We start from the raw sequence: 16871 nt of genomic DNA on the forward strand, positions 1-16871 counted from the left end.
AAATTCTGAAAAATCAAGCTTCTCAGCAATCACAACTAACTGAAATCCAATCCTCAGTGGAATTGCTTATCTCTCTTCTACTACCTGCTGATGCCAAAAAGGGGGAGAAAGTAATTAAGTCCAAATGCAAGACTAACAAGACACTGACAGGAAAGGATAATGAAAAAGATGATCAAGGAAACTCTGGAATGGGTAGAGGTCATAGTCAAGGTAGAGGATTCACATCAAGACAAGATAGTCACAGGACAAGTTCTGATACTGGGAAGAGAATAAGTTCTGCTACTGGTAAAAGGATAAGTTCTGATGAACTTTTAGATCTTGATGAGGAAATGTCAAGACAGTTATTTCTTCAGGAAAATCCAGGAATGGACTTGGAGAGTTTAATGAAAGAAGAAACCAGGCTTAAATCAGAGAAAGTCACATCTAAATCTGAAGCTTCTGGTAAAAAGCCACTTCCAAAACTCAAAGGCATTGTGATCAAAGAAAGGACACATACTGAAGCAACATTGGCTAGATCACAACCGCAGATAGATCCAAGATCCAAGGGTAAAGAAAAAGTTGGTGAACCTATCAAGGTTTATGTGCCTCCTGAGGATGAAGAAATTACTGATGAAAAGGATAATCTTGCTCTGACTTCAAAAAAAGTTCTTAAAACAACCTCTGACATGGCTCAAGTTGTTTAGAGTCAAGAAATTATAAGTTCTGATATTCAGAAGAAGCAAGTAACCTCTGACATAGCTCAAGTTAACTTGATATCAGAAGATAGATCAAAGACACTCCTACCAGGATTCACTAAAGCAAAACAGACTCAACCTTTGAAGACTACTGCAAGTGGTTTTGAAGCAAGAGTAGTTACTGGAAAGGAAACAAGAGATAAAACTGAATTGGGAAGTGCTGATGAAAGGAGAATACATAACACTACCAATGATCCAACTTCCTTGAGTGAACCAGGTATTGGAGCAACTCCTGAGAGATTGAATCAACTGGAATCTGTACAGATGGTTTACCATACCTACTTGAAAGAATACATCATGTTGTATTTCATGACAGATGGTAGGGTTTATCATATAAGACAAAATGCCATTCCATTGAAGTATTTTGAAGAATTGGAGCATGTATTTTTCTTACTTCAAGTGGATGACAGAATAACAGGAACTGCTGCAAACTATTTAAAAGAACAGATTCAGAGACAGAAAAGGCTTTATTCTGTTAAGTCTGACAGCATATATGTTCCAAAGTACAGAGATCACAATGGTGATATAGTTGAAATGAAGCCCAACACTGCTAAGATTATAACTACCTTTCTGGGGTACAGGGCTGTTGAATTCAATCTTGAGTCTGATAAAGCTTATTTGATCAGATTAGATCAGGATATAAGAAAAGCAAAGTTCAATGATCTCAGAGCTGCAATCTTTCAAACTGGTGAAGATACTGCAGAGCTTAAAGATGCCAAAAGGAGAATGATTGATGAACTCAGATTTGCTGAGAAATGTTTGTTAAAGAACCATCTCAGAACAACTCCTGACATCAGAGAGATCAGATGATGAAGCCAAGTCGAAGATCTACAACTGCTTAAATTCTGATATTTGTACAGACTGAAGTTGTTATCAGAAGTTGAATATTGGTAAAGCTTTAAGGACTGTAAGTTGTAGTTATCTAGTCTAATTCTCATGCATTTGTACTTCATGTTTTTGACATCATCAAATATCTGTTAAACTTGTATATTATGCTAATTTACAAGTTGGGGGAGATTGTTAGATATATTTGATAATGTCATGGCTAATATAATTTATGTTTAGATTTCAGATCTTATTTAACATGACAAATCAGTACTTAACCGTTGATCAGTACTTATACTGGAAGTCAGGACTTAAGGATATCAGTACTTATATTATCAGGAGATAATCATCAGAAGTTAGATATCAGAACTTAAGTGCTGAAGGACGATCAGATAAGGACAATAACTGATTAAAGGAAAGAAGATCGAGATAAATATAAGAAGAGATATGCATGAAGAAGGAGTTCCGTGAAGAATGGAATACTTGGATGAAAAGATATCTGATTGTTATGTTTTAGGAAGCAGAATTATATTCCATATCAATTAGCGATTATCTTGTAACTGTGTAGTATATAAACACAGACATAGGGTTTACACTATAAGTGTTATCATATTCGAGAAGATTATTCTTTGTAACCTTAGCAGCTCTCGCGATATTTGTTCATCACTGAGAGGTAACAGTTCCATACTGTAACAGAGTTTATTGTTTCAATAAAGTTTGTTTTCTGTTACTTAATATATTAAATATCGATTTGATTGTATTATACACTGTATTCACCCCTCTACAGTGTGTGTGACCTAACAGATCATTTGTCATGTGATTGCAACATGCAGAATCAAAATACCAAGAAGTACCTAAAATGGCAGAGAATGTAGTATAGGGAGAGCTAGCCTTAAGTAAAATCTGTCGGAGTAAGGATTCAAGTTCGTTTGCTGATGTGGTTGGTGCATTTTCTGATGTAGATTCAGATGTTGCAGCAACGGAAGAGTGAGAGGACTTGTTTGGGCTAAAGATTTCTTTTTACAAAATTGAATTGAGTAATGACCTTTTTGATGGAAATGTTGGCATGTGTGATTGCCAAAAGCAACGCAATCCTTGGTCACATGTCCATTTTGACGACAAAACCTATAAAATATTTTGTCAGAAGTAGGTGATGGAGGTACCGCTAGTATAGTATCAGTCGTGGGACTGATTTTACCAATGCCAAGTCGAGTTTCCTCAGAAATAAGCTCAGTTAAGGCACTCTCCAGAGTGGGAAGCGGAACACGATGGAAGAGAGCAGCTCTAACTGGTTCGAAATCCAGAGTAAGAGCCATCAAGAACTGGATGAGTCGCTGTTGGTCACGATAAGTGTAATAAAGCATAGCATCCTTTGTATGTAACCATTTTGGTTCGGATAGTGTCAACTGATTTTAAAGTACTTGTATTTGAGATAGAAAGTCAGCTATTGATTAACCGGAAGCTTGTTTCTGCTTACTCAGAGAACACATGATTTGATATTGGTGAGCAAGATCAGACGTAGTATACCGAGATGCCAATAAATCCCAAATTTCTTTTGTAGTCTCATAATTTCCAAACTGCAAATTGATTTTAGAAACAGAGGAGTTTCTAAAAAATGTAATAGCTTGATGATTTTTGACATCCCATTCTTCTACACGGTCTTTGAATTTTAACTCAATTTCATCGGTCTCTTTAATTGGAATAGTAAAATCTCCATTTACGTAACGCCAAATTCTTTTTCCTTTAAGAGAACTTCTCATAGCCTGAGACCAAGCTAAATAGTTTGAATAATTCAAAATAGTCTGAATAGGAGAACTAGTTTCCTTTTCCATGATATAGTTTGGGTTTTAAAGGTAAATATGTAATCGATGGGGCAGTTTGTAAAATCAAAAACTTTGGGGACTAAATTGTATATTTTAATAGGGCATGGTTTTGTTTAGAAAAGAAGTGAAACCTGATGTACTAAAAAGCAATACAACCAGGAGATTGGCTTTCTTGATTTTGGGCCCAAACAATTAAAATATTTGGCCCAAAAAAGGTGGGTTGATTTGAATCTTTTAATGTTTAACCCAAACACAGCACAAAAATTATCAATTTCTTAATCTATTTTAAGCGGCTATATCATAAACAACACAGTATAATATATTATGCAGATTTATGAAATAACTTAAGGAGATGGATGAAATTTGGGTACCAATGTTTTAGAAACTGCTGTTATATAGAGGGAAGCAGGAAAACTTTTTCTTCGGTGTTGATGATGGCCAGTACTAGAGCTTCGGTTGTGGGACTTTACTACTCGAGAATCAGTGAGTTTGAACGACTTGAGTAACTCGTTATATTGATCCGTTGTGTTGCTGGTTGTGACCGGAGAGAGAAAGAGTGGTCAGAATCTTTGGCGGAGGTTCGTCGGAGGATGAACAGAGGCTTGCCGGATTTGATGTGCTTGTAAGAAGAGCAAAATTTTGTTCTGTCTTGTTTCAAAACAGAACCCACCGACTGTTTGGCTAAATGTCACAAAGAGCAAGAAGGCTAGAAGGGGCAGGTTCGTGACAGGAGGATGCCGAAAGCTGCTTCAATTGCTTGGTGGGTCTTAACTTTGTTTTGTGTTACTGTGAAGTTGGCTGAGTTGCACGCGAAGTGTTTGTATTAATGTCGCAACGAGCTGACTCGCCGGAAAAGATGGTGGCGCTAGAGGTGATGTCTGAAAGTGGGTAGAGGGAGGTCAGGAGCTTACACTTGCTCCGATACCATGATAAAACTTGTGTGAATAAGTTTATAGTAACAAGCTTGTGTATGTGAGAGATATGTGTACAATCTGTGTTGTGTTTGTGTATGAAGACAACGTGTGTGTGCTAGTGTGTGTGGAAGTAAGAAATAATGTAAGAGAACGTATAAACTCTTGTATTGCTTATGGAAACTTATCTATTTACATAACAGATAAATGAATTTATAGACAAAATTACTTGCTGCTATAGTGACGCTACAGTTCTGCTACAATGTCATCAAGTTTGGCTGAGGTCGTTATGATTAGGAGGGCTGATGTCATGGTCATAATGTAATAATTTTAATACTTTTTAATATTTTCATTTAGAGAATAATGGCTGCCGCATAAATCCCAATCTTGACTGTTCACAAACCCTACAAAACTTTCAAACTGCTTTCACGTCAAAGTAGGGCTGGTGCCGCCTTTTACCCCTTATATACGATGGAGCAAGCGGCATTTGGCTTGTGATTACTCAGATTTATAAGCATCGATCACTATATTTTCACAAAAATAGTGAATGACAACTAAACTTGTAATTACTCAAAATAATTTAAAAGGAATTTATATGATATGATTAATACAGATAATCCAAAAACAATCTGGTGAAAAATTTGGGGGAAAATGAAAAAATCTCTTGTGATTAAAGAGCTTATAACGCTTTATAGCAAGACACTCCAATTTTTTTACCAAATATTATCAATCAAATAATATGAAAATAAAAATAAGATAGAATTAATTCAATAAAGGTGACATATGAAGATCTACTTTTCACCAAAAGAGTGTGAGATTAAAAAATAGAAAACACAAGCACTCCTAAGAGTATTTGTAAATTAGGGACCCTACCAGGCACTTGATTTATCTTATTTTGGGCGCCAAGCCAAGCAGCACTATAGTCTATAGTGGTGCGCTGGTTCTGTTTGTCTCAGAGTTGTTAATACTCCACCTTCTCCTCATTCTATACATACACATATACATATACACCTCTTTCCTCTCTCCTCTCTCCTCAACAACTTGGCTGTAGAGATGCCGATCGGAGGCCAATTAAGAACCTGCGTTGTACTCGGTGGCCGGAGTTTCGTCGGAAAATCACTCGTCTCCCGTCTCTTATCACTCGATCATTGGATCGTCCGAGTTGCCGATTCCGCTCAGAGACTCGATCTCGACGATCGCGACTCGCTTCTCTCTAAATCCATCTCTGATGGCCGCGCTTCCTATTTCTCCGTTGATCTACGCACTATTGAGCAATTAATCACAGGTATATCACTGTATTTCACTTCAATTGCTCTGTGTTTGTAAATGCAGCTTTCAATTGATTTTACTTATTGTATTCTATTGATAATTAGAACGGCATTCATTACTTTCTGTTTACTTTTAGTTTCAATTAGGGCTGGAATGTTTCAAATTTGTGTAATTATTGCTCTCTCTCTCTCCCTCTCCCTCTCTCTCCCTCTCTCTCCCTCTCTCTCTCTGGTGTGTGTGTTTATAGGTGTGTGTAATTTAATTCAAGTGTTCTGTATATGCAACTACAGATGTTAATTTGTTTTAGAACCTGTGGTTGTAGTTTTACTTTCGGTAATGGTCAGAATATTTTAAAATGTGTAACTATTGTTGTAATGTACATACGCATATGTTTGTATGTGTATGTGAGCGCGCCTTTGTGCACACTCGTTTGGGTATATAGGTGTGTGCTTTTGTTTTAAGCACTCACTGTTGTTGCTTCAATTTCAGCTAGGGCTGGAATGTAAGGATTGTTTTTAAAATGCGTTGCTACTTTAGTACTGTATGTATTTTTCTTCGTTTTGCGAATCGCCTTAAATTTTCTCTGTAAGTTAGGATAGAAAGAAATTATTACTTGAAATTGAGTTGACACGAATATTAACAAAATTAATAATGTGTGTGCATGTTTTGAGTATCAGTTTCTTTCTTCTTGATGTTTAGAAATACGAGGTTTTCACTAGAAGCAATCACTGAATACAAATTTATTCTTAAAAGGAAAAAGCAGCTATACTTTTGTAATAGTTTACCAAAATTTTTTACAGAATTACAGTGCATTGAATATGCTTGTACTTGAGGTGTCTATTTGGTTAACTCCAAACAGTTTGATGCTAGCAATATCAGCAATTGCATTTAGAGTGTCAGTTAACCTGAATTGATCGATTGATGCTGCGGAAGCATGTTTGTCACCAGCTAATGTACCTTTATCGGTCTTGTTATTATAGTGTATCTTCCGTCATTTATAATTATAGTTTTATAGTTATTGATATATTAAACAGTCTCTCAGATTTCCTTTTGTTTTGTATATGAAGTGTTTTCCCAAAGAGAATTGCTAGAAAAGCTATTTGTTAAAAGAGTTAAGAACAGCTAATTACAATATGTAAGTAGTGTGTATTGTGACATGATAATAGTGAAGGTGCTGTTGAACTTGGAGTAGTTTGATTCTTATAGTGGCGGTGGTGTTGAATTTAAAAGTAGTTTGATGCTCATATTCCCGCAATTTGTATGTCGTAAGTTAGTATATTAGGATATCTTAATAATGCCTGAGGAACTTGTTAACGAGATATAGCAAATAACCGTACAGGTTGCTAATATAAGAAATATTATCTACTAGTACTTTTTTAGCAAGTTTTGATCTTCGTATGTGATGTAAAAGGTTGAAGACTTATTTAAAAAGAAAAAGGATCTTGAAATGTTTCAGTGCTTAAGCATTTAGGGTGTGAGATCATTGTGGAGCAGATAAACTTATTGTTCTTTTTTCAACCATATTTTCTACCGCTAATTTGCAATTGTAGAACATCTTGGTTTCAACTTTCAAGCGTAACTTAAATAAATTAGAATTTTTAAGGGACTATGATGCAGGACAATTAGTTGAAGGAAAAGATAGTCAAACAATTTGGTAGATTGAATTGCAATTCAGTCACTACTCCAAATAATTCCCAAAAGACAATTGATCACCACCAAAAATTTCAAAGAAAACTATATGTTCATTAATCCAAGCCCCACATATAAAACATATATAGACAATGTTTCCCTCTACGCCAAATATATTTAAACTAATTAATAATATCTATAAATTACTCCTTTATGATCACTTTCGTTCCCTACCAGACTACTTGCCTGAGTGAGTGAGTGTGCTCTTATTACGTTTTGGAGTGAACTGGACAGAACTTTGCGGCCGCAAATATTATTCCCTTTGTCCCAACTCCCATCTATTTCTTTACACTTTCCTTTTTTGGATGTCCCTCTCATTTCTTTGCATTATAAATGTTTCCAAAAGTTGTAAAAGTTTATAATATATAAATCACTTTATACATTAAATATTCATTAAATATTCATTGGTCCCACCTTACTCACTTTTTCTTTTCTTACTTTTCATTCTAATTTATACTTTTTCTTAACCTCCGTGCCCAAACCCAATGTAAAGAATTGGGTGGGACGGAGGGAGTAGTAGATTACTAATTACTTTTAAAGAATATTACTTTTAATTTTATTGTTTCAGTCAGATTTTTTTAAGAGATATTAAGACATCTTTCTAGTTGATGTACTTCTTAAATTCTCTAATGAGAAGCTTGCAAATTTAATAAAATAATGCATATTTCAGCCTTGAAAAATCTGTCATATCTTCGCAATTTCATGTTGCTCACAAATAGATTATGAGCCTTTTATTATCATCCTCTACCATTTCGTTGTGCATATAGAAAATTCTTATATATAATGCAATGTATAGCGGAGCCCTGAACTAATAGTATGATGATGTCCTTGCAGCTATCGATGGCTCATCCGTTGTATTTTATGTGGATGATGTGGATTCATATAGTAATGATTTCTTTCTCTCTTACACACTCATTGTTCAAGGTACATACCTTCTTTGTTCTACCAATTAAAACTTTCTTGCTCTCAATTCCTTTGAAGAACACATCAATGGTATAGTTTTGACCTTTGCAGGAGCGAAAAATGTTGTAAATGCTTGTCGGGAGTGCAAAGTCAAAAGACTTGTCTACCAAAGTACCGCAGATGTTGTTTTTGATGGGTCACATGATATAGACAATGGAGACGAGTCACTCCCATATGCTTGCAAAGTATGTCTATATTAAACTTGATCTGCTTCATGTGTATGCACAGGTTCTGAATGTTGTCATTTTCTTTCTTGTTCCGTTCTTTCTAAGATATGGTTGCTTTAATACAGTTTGAGAACATATGCACTGACCTTAGGGCCCAGGCAGAGGCTCTTGTCCTCTTTGCTAATGATATTGATGGCCTTCTAACATGTGCTCTTCGTCCTTGCAATGTCTTTGGACCTGGAGAAAAGCAACTTGTGCCATCTGTAATAGATATAGCAAAATCTAGATGGGCCAAGGTATTTCATCATACTTCTTTTTGTTTATCGTTTGTTTATATTTGGTAACAACTAAATGAAGTTAATTAAAATTATGACGGCTCTGCAGTATTTTTGAAGTCTCAGTTTATATTGTATTATTACCAGTAAGTTATATACTTTACTGCATAGGTAAGTCAATATATTTTCTTGTATTTGTGCAGCAGTATTTATGAAGTTTCTTTATTACCAAAATACAAGAAACTGTTTAGGGGGTTTATGTTTTCATCTTAATTGCCTGCCTTTGTATACATTGACTTTTATCTTACATAGAATGTCCTGATTTTTAACTTCTTTGAGTAAATGCTATTTTCTTACTCGCATCATAGTGCATTATCCGATTAAGTGATATTCTTTTTCTTTTCAGTACATTATAGGATGTGGTGAACGGATTTCTGATTTTACATATGTGGAGAATGTTGCACATGCCCTTGTCTGTGCCGAAGAAGCATTAGGTTCCCAGATGGTTACTGTATCTGGAAAGGTATTGTTAGTGCCTGTGGATCTTGAATTAGATATTTTTTTTGTGTTAAACTGACGTTAATGGTATGCAATGTTTCATAGGCTTTTTTTGTCACTAATTTAGAGCCAACGAGGTTCTGGGATTTTGTCTATCTCATTACAGAGGGCTTGGGGTACCGAAGGTAAACAAATAATTTTTCTTTTGTAGTGCACGAGACATTTTAGGATATTCGCATGGTAAATATAGATCAGACATACTTGCGTTGGTGGACTTGAGTGGAGCACGTTATTGTTTGAACTAGTTGGAGTATAAAAAATTGGGGTGGCTGCAGTTGATGCATCGTTTTTGTGTCCCCCCCCAAACTTTAATTTTTGATTTGTTATCATTTTTTGTGTTTTAAATGTAGCTGTCACGTCTACTACTTCCTCTTTAACATATAGTACGGTGATTCTTGGGAAGTTTCTCGTGGCAGATCTTCTTTTTGGTTGTATATTTTAATGATGTGGATAGCTTGAATTTTATTACATGTTCTCTTTCTTAACTCCGGTGCTCTCGTGCTTTCACTGGCTTAAAAATATTTTCATGTTTGGTGTTACTCAGTAATATAAACTTGTTATTTCATCTCTGTCTGAGTAGCTATAAATGACGGACTATTCTCAATGTTCATGCACGATTTTACTTTGATTTCCGCGTGCTAGAAATTCATGTTATTCTACTTTCTGTGTGCCTAAACATGTACCTGTTGAAAAGAGTCCTTGTAATACTACTCGGTCTATTTAAATTTTCTTTCTAAATTGGAGTTTGCATCTATATCTGATTACAGATCTATGATACAGCTTCATGCCATGATGTTCAAGTATATCTTTCTGTATGTTAAATGGGTGCACACACAGCTGAACTCCATTAAGCTGAGACACTTAAAGGGCATTCAAAATGTTGTTCGCTTAGCCGCATCCACCAAAACATTCAACTGCTCTGCAGCACAGAAGCATATTGGATACTCGCCGATAGTCTCAATGGAAGTAAGCTTTACAGATTTTACAGAACCATATGCTAACTTGTTTCTCTTGGCTTTGCAACCGGTGGATACACATGTTAGCGGACAATTTAACCTTCTTCAGGAATATTACTTATAACATCATGTCAGTTGTTTAACAGAGGCATATCGCTTTGAGCCTACAAGAAGTCTTTTGACAAAGCTTTACAAAGATTTGAACATATATTTTAAAGAGTTATTTGCAAAATGCATCCCCGTGGTTTGGCCAAAATGTATTTTTTTACCTATACTTTACATAACTGCACTTTGCATCCCCTTACTATTTCGGCGCGACAAATTGCACTCTTTTCGTTAAATTTGTTAAAATTCTCAGGGGCATTTTAGGAAATTAAAATATTTAATTATAATTAGATCATTATTTAAGTTTTTTGACCCTCTAAATGATACTTTTCGAAAAAATTTAAAGAACGAAAATTATAGAGAACGAAAAAATCTTTTCAAAACAATAACATTCAAAATTATCAAAAAATTTACGAAGCCAAAATTAAATAAAATATATACTTATTGAATTTATTAAAAATAATTATAAAAAAAATATTTTAATTTTGAACCTTTTTATTTCGAGAAGATCTTTTTATTCTCTACAACTTCCGTTCTTTAAATTTTTTCAGAATGTATCGTTTAGAGGGTTATAAACCTTAAATAAAGATCTGAAAATAATTTAATATTTACATTTCCTAAAATACCCCTGAAAATTTTAACAAAATTAACGAAAAGGGTGCAATTTGTCGCGCCGAAATAGTAAGGGGATGCAAAGTGCAGTTATTTAAAGTATAGGTAAAAAAATGCATTTTGGCCAAACCACAGGGATGCATTTTGCAAATAACTCTATTTTAAATAATTCCCGTAGACTTCATAATTTTTTCATGTTTCACTTTTACTTTCTTTTATCCTTTTACTGGATTCTATATGTTTTGATGTTAACCAAGTGCCTTCCATTTTCTAAATTTGATGTAGTTCTCTTTGTTCTTGTATTATAGTAGTGTCAATGTTGGAATCACCTGTAAGGTGCTATGTGCCTATATATATAAATATATGCATGCAGACAAAGTCTACCTTTATTTGCAGTATCAATGGTACAACAGCTTGACCTTCTAGAATTGGAAGCATAACATAATCGTTCAGCACATGATGTTATTTATGTATGTTTGCCGAAAGGAAAATATATCCATATATGTCATATGGTTTTGGTAATTCACCTTTACTGTGGTAGGTCTGATTTTCAAATTTGACTGATGGAAGGTTTAATACATGTGAGACTGCCGGTACTTTTCTCATTGTGGCATCATGGTTGTCCGTGCAATTATGAATGCTGCACTGAGTTTGAGTTTAAATGCACTTAGTTCTCACTAAAGCCATTCATTGATTACTTCTTTTCTTGGAGTAAATAAGTTGATATTCTGCTGTTAAATTAATTTGAATGGATATAGTTATGACAATTCTGATTATTTCTTTTACTTGTGCTTTATTTATTGTGAAACATGCAGGAGGGAGTTGCACTAACGGTTCAGTCGTTCTCTAATTTCATGGCAGCCTCATCTTATAGGATGTATAGAGACTTTGATGAGCAATCAAAGGCAGACAAGCTACTAGGTGGTGGCAAAGGTTGGAACTTATTTCCTGATGTGCATTTATATAAAATCTGTAACAGTAATATCGTGAAACTCCTGTCATAGGAGTCATGTGTATACTAAGCAGAGTAAAAATTAGTCTTATTTGCTTCTACAAGTTTTCAGCATGTCATGCAAATTTCACCTTGATGAGCATTTCTTGGAATCATCTAGGAGTATTAGTTTGTGACAAACTTTATGTTATGTCTGCAAGTTCACTCATTCTTAATGTCATTTTGATATACTAGTATTGGCCATGATATGTTTTTTCTAGCATATGTCCACTTGCACAATTTTCATCTAGCATGGTTATCAAGAAGACGACTAGTGGTCGATCGACTCCAGGCAGTATTAGTATTGTAGAATAAGTCGAGCAGCAACTTGTTGTTCACGGTGTCCATGGGTTTCACCAGGAACTCGACCCGGTACCACATTCATAAGAACAGATACGCAGTTTGGACGGCTTTCCTCTTGTCCTGCAGTTCACCTCTTCTCCTCTAAGTTCTTAAATGCACTCTGGTCTTCCTCTTGTCCTTATATGTATATCAACCGCGTCTCTTTGTCTACTAAGCCCTTCTTTATACATGTGTGATATACATCTATATCTATATATATATATGTAATTATTTATTTATTTTTATATAGTATCTATATCTATATAGCATATAATCTATATCTGTAGTATCTACTATATTCATCCTTGTACATAGAAACTTTTTATTCACTTCATTACTTTCTCTTTCTTCCTCTTTTATAGACAAAAAGATTGTTTGTATTTATTTTTAATACAACTTATATAGACAAATCAGTTTGTCTTAACTTTATTACCACTTTTCCCAAAAGCCAATTCAAAATAGAGTTTACTCGTCAATTATCTTTGTAAATGCTTGGACATGCTTGATTCTTAGTATTTAAACTTTTTAAGATGTTACTTTCGATTTGAACTGTGAAGTTGATATGTGTTTAGTTATTTTTATACTAAATACAGTAAATATATGTGAATGAATGATTTTTTGACTTTGTACGGCTAGTTGGATTACTTGTCGGTTAGTCATCTCGAAGGTACTTGGGTGTTGGGACTTGACTTGGCGCCTTTATAACCATGTTCATCAGTAAGGTACATGCCACAATAACATTGTTCAACTATAGACATTTTATCGAAGAATGTCACATAGAGTGGTGTTTTTACGGATCATTGTTAACCTTCTCCCTCACAAATCACAATTGACACTGTGTACACACAGAAATTATGATTAAACCTTAGGTCTTTGTGACTTTGGTTCTAGCAGATTTGTCAGAGGAGGTAATCTAAACAATGGGTCAAACGAAAGTTTCGGATGATCCCCTGCAAAATGTTTATCTAAATATACAATGTTAATGTTGTTTGCATGTCTAAATTCTAATATACTTTGCTTTCTTTTTCAAGTAATTCTCTTAGAATGTTAATATATTAATGCATTTTTACTGCAGTTGCAGATATTTTGCTTTGGAGAGATGAGAGGAAATCATTTGCATATTTTTCCATGCTTGTTCTGGTGTACTACTGGATTTTTCTTGGCGGAAATCCTTTCATCTCATCTGTTGCCCAACTTCTAGTGTTTGTTACATTTATTCTTTATGCATATCGTGAACTGCCTTCAAATATGTAAGTACATATCAAAGCATTAATTATTACACATGAATGCTACTAAACACATCATCTTAAGATACATTAAAGTCTTGCATTAATTATTACACTTGAATGCAAACTCATCACGTTTGAAACACATTACATTTAGCCAGTAAGTAGAAGGAATGTGAATAAGTTGCTACTACGTGTCTCTTGAAATTAGATGATGACTACTGCCTTTCAAAAAGCGAAGAATTTAAAAATTCTGTATATGTGATTATTTTGTAGTTCAAATGTATGTGCAAATCTTGTATATTTCTTATATGGAAAGGTAACATTGGCAAGTACAAAGCACAAAAGCTGATGATTATGTCATTTTACCGGAAAAAATAGTGAAATATACATCAATTGAGTATATATAAATTTCGATGATACCTTGCAACACATTAGAATATCTATATTTTGTAGTAAGGAACTAACTGTACCTACTTTATGCACCAAAGTCAAGGTTTCAAATTTTTTCAACTTAACATGTACACTTTTTAGTAATTGAGACACGTCCTCTCCACAATTATTTCAGGTTTATTTATTGTGATGCCTTTGCAACAGATCTGGTGTAAACTTTCCGAAGATGTCAGCTTCTTCTTTTAAGATTTCAGAAATGGATATAAAAAGGTTCTCTGCAGCTCTAGCACATATTTGGAAAAGAACGGCTGATGTAATTAGATTACTGGATCGTGGACAAGACTGGAATACATTTTTTAAGGTATGCAATTGTTTTCCCTTAATAATGACTAGCAATAGTCTAATGTAAGGCATGCAATAATTTTATTAATGTTTCCGGTGATTTTGTATATCAGTTTATCACTGAGGTTGGTCAGTAATTATACATTAACAAAGCAATCTTTGATCTGTAAATGTTGAGTACTGTTTGATTGAGGCTTTATAATGCTCAATTTAGTACTTCATTATTGTTGCTTACAAATAGTTATGCTTTCATATATTTGCTGCTACTATTTTTGTAGTCTATATGTTTCCCAAGTATATTTATTCAGTATTATTCCCGAGAAAGTGTATAATCAAAGCTAAGTAATAATGTGGGGATTACAATACTTATATAAAGAATATAAACCCTAATAAATAACCTAATGGACTAAGACTTGTAACAATTGGGCTTTATTATAAATAAGCCACATAACTAATAAACTACTAGCCCCGCATATAAAACGTATAGATAAATACATTATATATCTTTATACTAAATAAATATAAACTAATGAATAACATATATATTAATTCTTTATTCTCGTTCCTCATCATACCTTCAACTTATTGGGAGTTCTAATATTTGGCCACTTGACTAGTACAGGTTCTAGCTTTGTTGTGCTTGTTCAAGTGGTATGTGTTTCAGTCCTTGACAGCATCTATCGGTGTAGGTAAGCAATATATTTCCTGGAGATTTCATTACATTCAAATAAGGACATGAACCCTGCGTAGTCAACTATATTTCATGACTTGTAATTGTCTTCAATTTGAATTTGTAAGAGACTCGCTTAACTATCATTTAATGTTCGGACGTCTGAAGTATTTTTTGATCCGTAATCCTTCTGTTCTTTCCTTTTATTTGCTTCCGTCCTGTTAGCTTCAATCATATCTGACATACCTTACAAAATGAAATACAGCAATTGTCCTTGCATTCACTTTGTTCTTTGTCTATGAGCAATATGAAGAGGAGATTGATGGAATAGCAGAGATATTGTTGATATTTACAAGGGCAGTCATGGGATTCCTGCTAAAAAACCTACCTGTTCCACTAGCATCATTACTTGGTACTGATGAAATTTTGCATGAAGACGATTAGACGAGGGTCCTGCACATTCGAAAGATGAAATGTAACTGGCATTCTATGCAACTGTAAATATGTTACCAGATAGCTGAACTTTTTGTTGTATGAACCAGTGCTAGTATTGTAGGGTAGCAGAAGTTGTTAGGTGTGACTATCTTCACAAACTCTGATAGTTGAGGCCACTGATACATTAGTAGAAATTATCTTATAGTTGTAGGGGTGATAGCGGACACGAGACAATAGCTATATTAGTTGTAATACAGTGTTATTGTCTAATTTGCCACTGCTTGATGAAGCCTAAAGGAATTTTTTATGTGTTAACTTTTCTGATTCAAAGTGTCAACAACACTATAACACAGTATGTTTTGTAGGGAGCAAGGAAGCTAAAACAATTATTTTAGATAAATAGTGGCCCCTCTAAGCCTCTATCACAGCAAAGGAGTAACTAATTAAAAGAATGGATGTTTCTCGATCACAGTAAAGATATTTATAGATCGAAAGAATGGTTCCGTCCCCTATTTTTATACTTTTCATTGTGGAGACTCGAAACTGATATATGCTTCCTCTCAATATGAATAAATAGAATGAATTATCAACTCCGTAATTCCCTTTTCCATCACTTATTTAATTTTTTTATAAAAATTAACATTTTGAACAAGTTTGGTTAAAATTATAATAGGGAAAGTTTTGTAAAAAGTGGTCCATTCTAACCGGAGTAAATCTTGGCAGACTTTTTCATTAATTACCAAGTCACTACCAACCATTGGTGTTTTTCACTGCAAAGTTATCCACATTTTATAAAGAATTATCTCTCTTAACTTGCATTTCTTGCATTTGTTATACTTCTTTAACTGGTTTATCTTATTTCGTAAAGAAAACAAAAGCTTACAAATGTTTCAGTTTGTAACATTTTACATATAAATATATACAAAAGAATTAGAGGTAAAAAATCAAGTTTTCAATTATTAAAAAGAACATGTATATCAACAAATTTTAAAATAATTCAATTATTTACTATAAAATAAATACTATTCAGTCAAAACACATTAAAAACTTATAAACTGTAATCCATCTGCTAGAAGGCTTTACCAGTGTGGGGGAGCAGCATTAAGCATCATTGACTCTGTTGTTGGGAGGCGTGACTACATGAATGAAAACTTTAAGAAGAAGCCAACCATACCGACTTTTTTACCCGGGCACACTGATATTGAGAGCCAGTCAATGCATAACTGTAATTAATCTTATAACTCAAATATAGGATCAAGGTAAAAAAAATCTACTTCAATACACAATTATACGAGATTTTATATATGTATAATTGGATAATTGATCTTATATTTAAGACTAAAAATAGCTATATCTATCCTTTCACATCATAAAATAATTATAAATGAAATATATGTTAATTTGCTTTAGATGAATTTAGAAGATAGACAAAATTTCACTAAATATATAAATATTTGGTTGTAAAATATAACCAGCATTGAAATTAAAATCATATTTTAGCATTAAAATGCTTTTTTTTTATATCAAATTATAAAAATGGTTATAGTCATTACTATTCCCTGACAATGTCGGGGAACATTTATCC

The 16871-nt window shown here is 33.9% G+C and overlaps 1 protein-coding gene across 3 annotated transcripts; it reads left to right on the forward strand.

Moving 5' to 3' along the window:
- Positions 1-5172: 5172 nt before the first annotated feature.
- Positions 5173-15610, forward strand: LOC141678315 (3beta-hydroxysteroid-dehydrogenase/decarboxylase). 3 transcript variants are annotated; one of them, XM_074484601.1, is made up of 12 exons: positions 5177-5578; positions 8086-8175; positions 8266-8399; positions 8507-8677; positions 9063-9179; positions 9260-9339; positions 9982-10180; positions 11703-11820; positions 13302-13470; positions 14044-14200; positions 14804-14870; positions 15117-15610. In XM_074484601.1, exons 1-12 carry the CDS (start codon positions 5347-5349, stop codon positions 15293-15295), a joined length of 1713 nt encoding a protein of 570 aa, XP_074340702.1. In that variant the 5' UTR covers positions 5177-5346; the 3' UTR covers positions 15296-15610. The 3 variants fall into 3 exon arrangements, with proteins under 3 accessions (XP_074340703.1, XP_074340702.1, XP_074340701.1); XM_074484600.1 differs by having other exon boundaries at positions 5178-5578; positions 13296-13470; XM_074484602.1 differs by lacking the exons at positions 14804-14870; positions 15117-15610 and having other exon boundaries at positions 5173-5578; positions 13296-13470; positions 14015-14184.
- Positions 15611-16871: the final 1261 nt, after the last annotated feature.

This window comes from Apium graveolens, chromosome 8, assembly GCF_009905375.1.
Source record: "Apium graveolens cultivar Ventura chromosome 8, ASM990537v1, whole genome shotgun sequence".
Lineage (NCBI taxonomy): Eukaryota > Viridiplantae > Streptophyta > Magnoliopsida > Apiales > Apiaceae > Apium > Apium graveolens.

What these genes read in the sequence shown, in the direction of transcription:
- LOC141678315 (XM_074484600.1), top strand. Translation starts at nt 5,347, where the DNA reads ATGCCGATCGGAGGCCAATTAAGAACCTGCGTTGTACTCGGTGGCCGG. An exon ending in CAAAATCTAGATGGGCCAAG is followed by an intron (nt 8,678 to 9,062) that starts GTATTTCATCAT and finishes TTTTCTTTTCAG; the next exon opens with TACATTATAGGATGTGGTGA. An exon ending in GCTACTAGGTGGTGGCAAAG is followed by an intron (nt 11,821 to 13,295) that starts GTTGGAACTTAT and finishes TTTTTACTGCAG; the next exon opens with TTGCAGATATTTTGCTTTGG.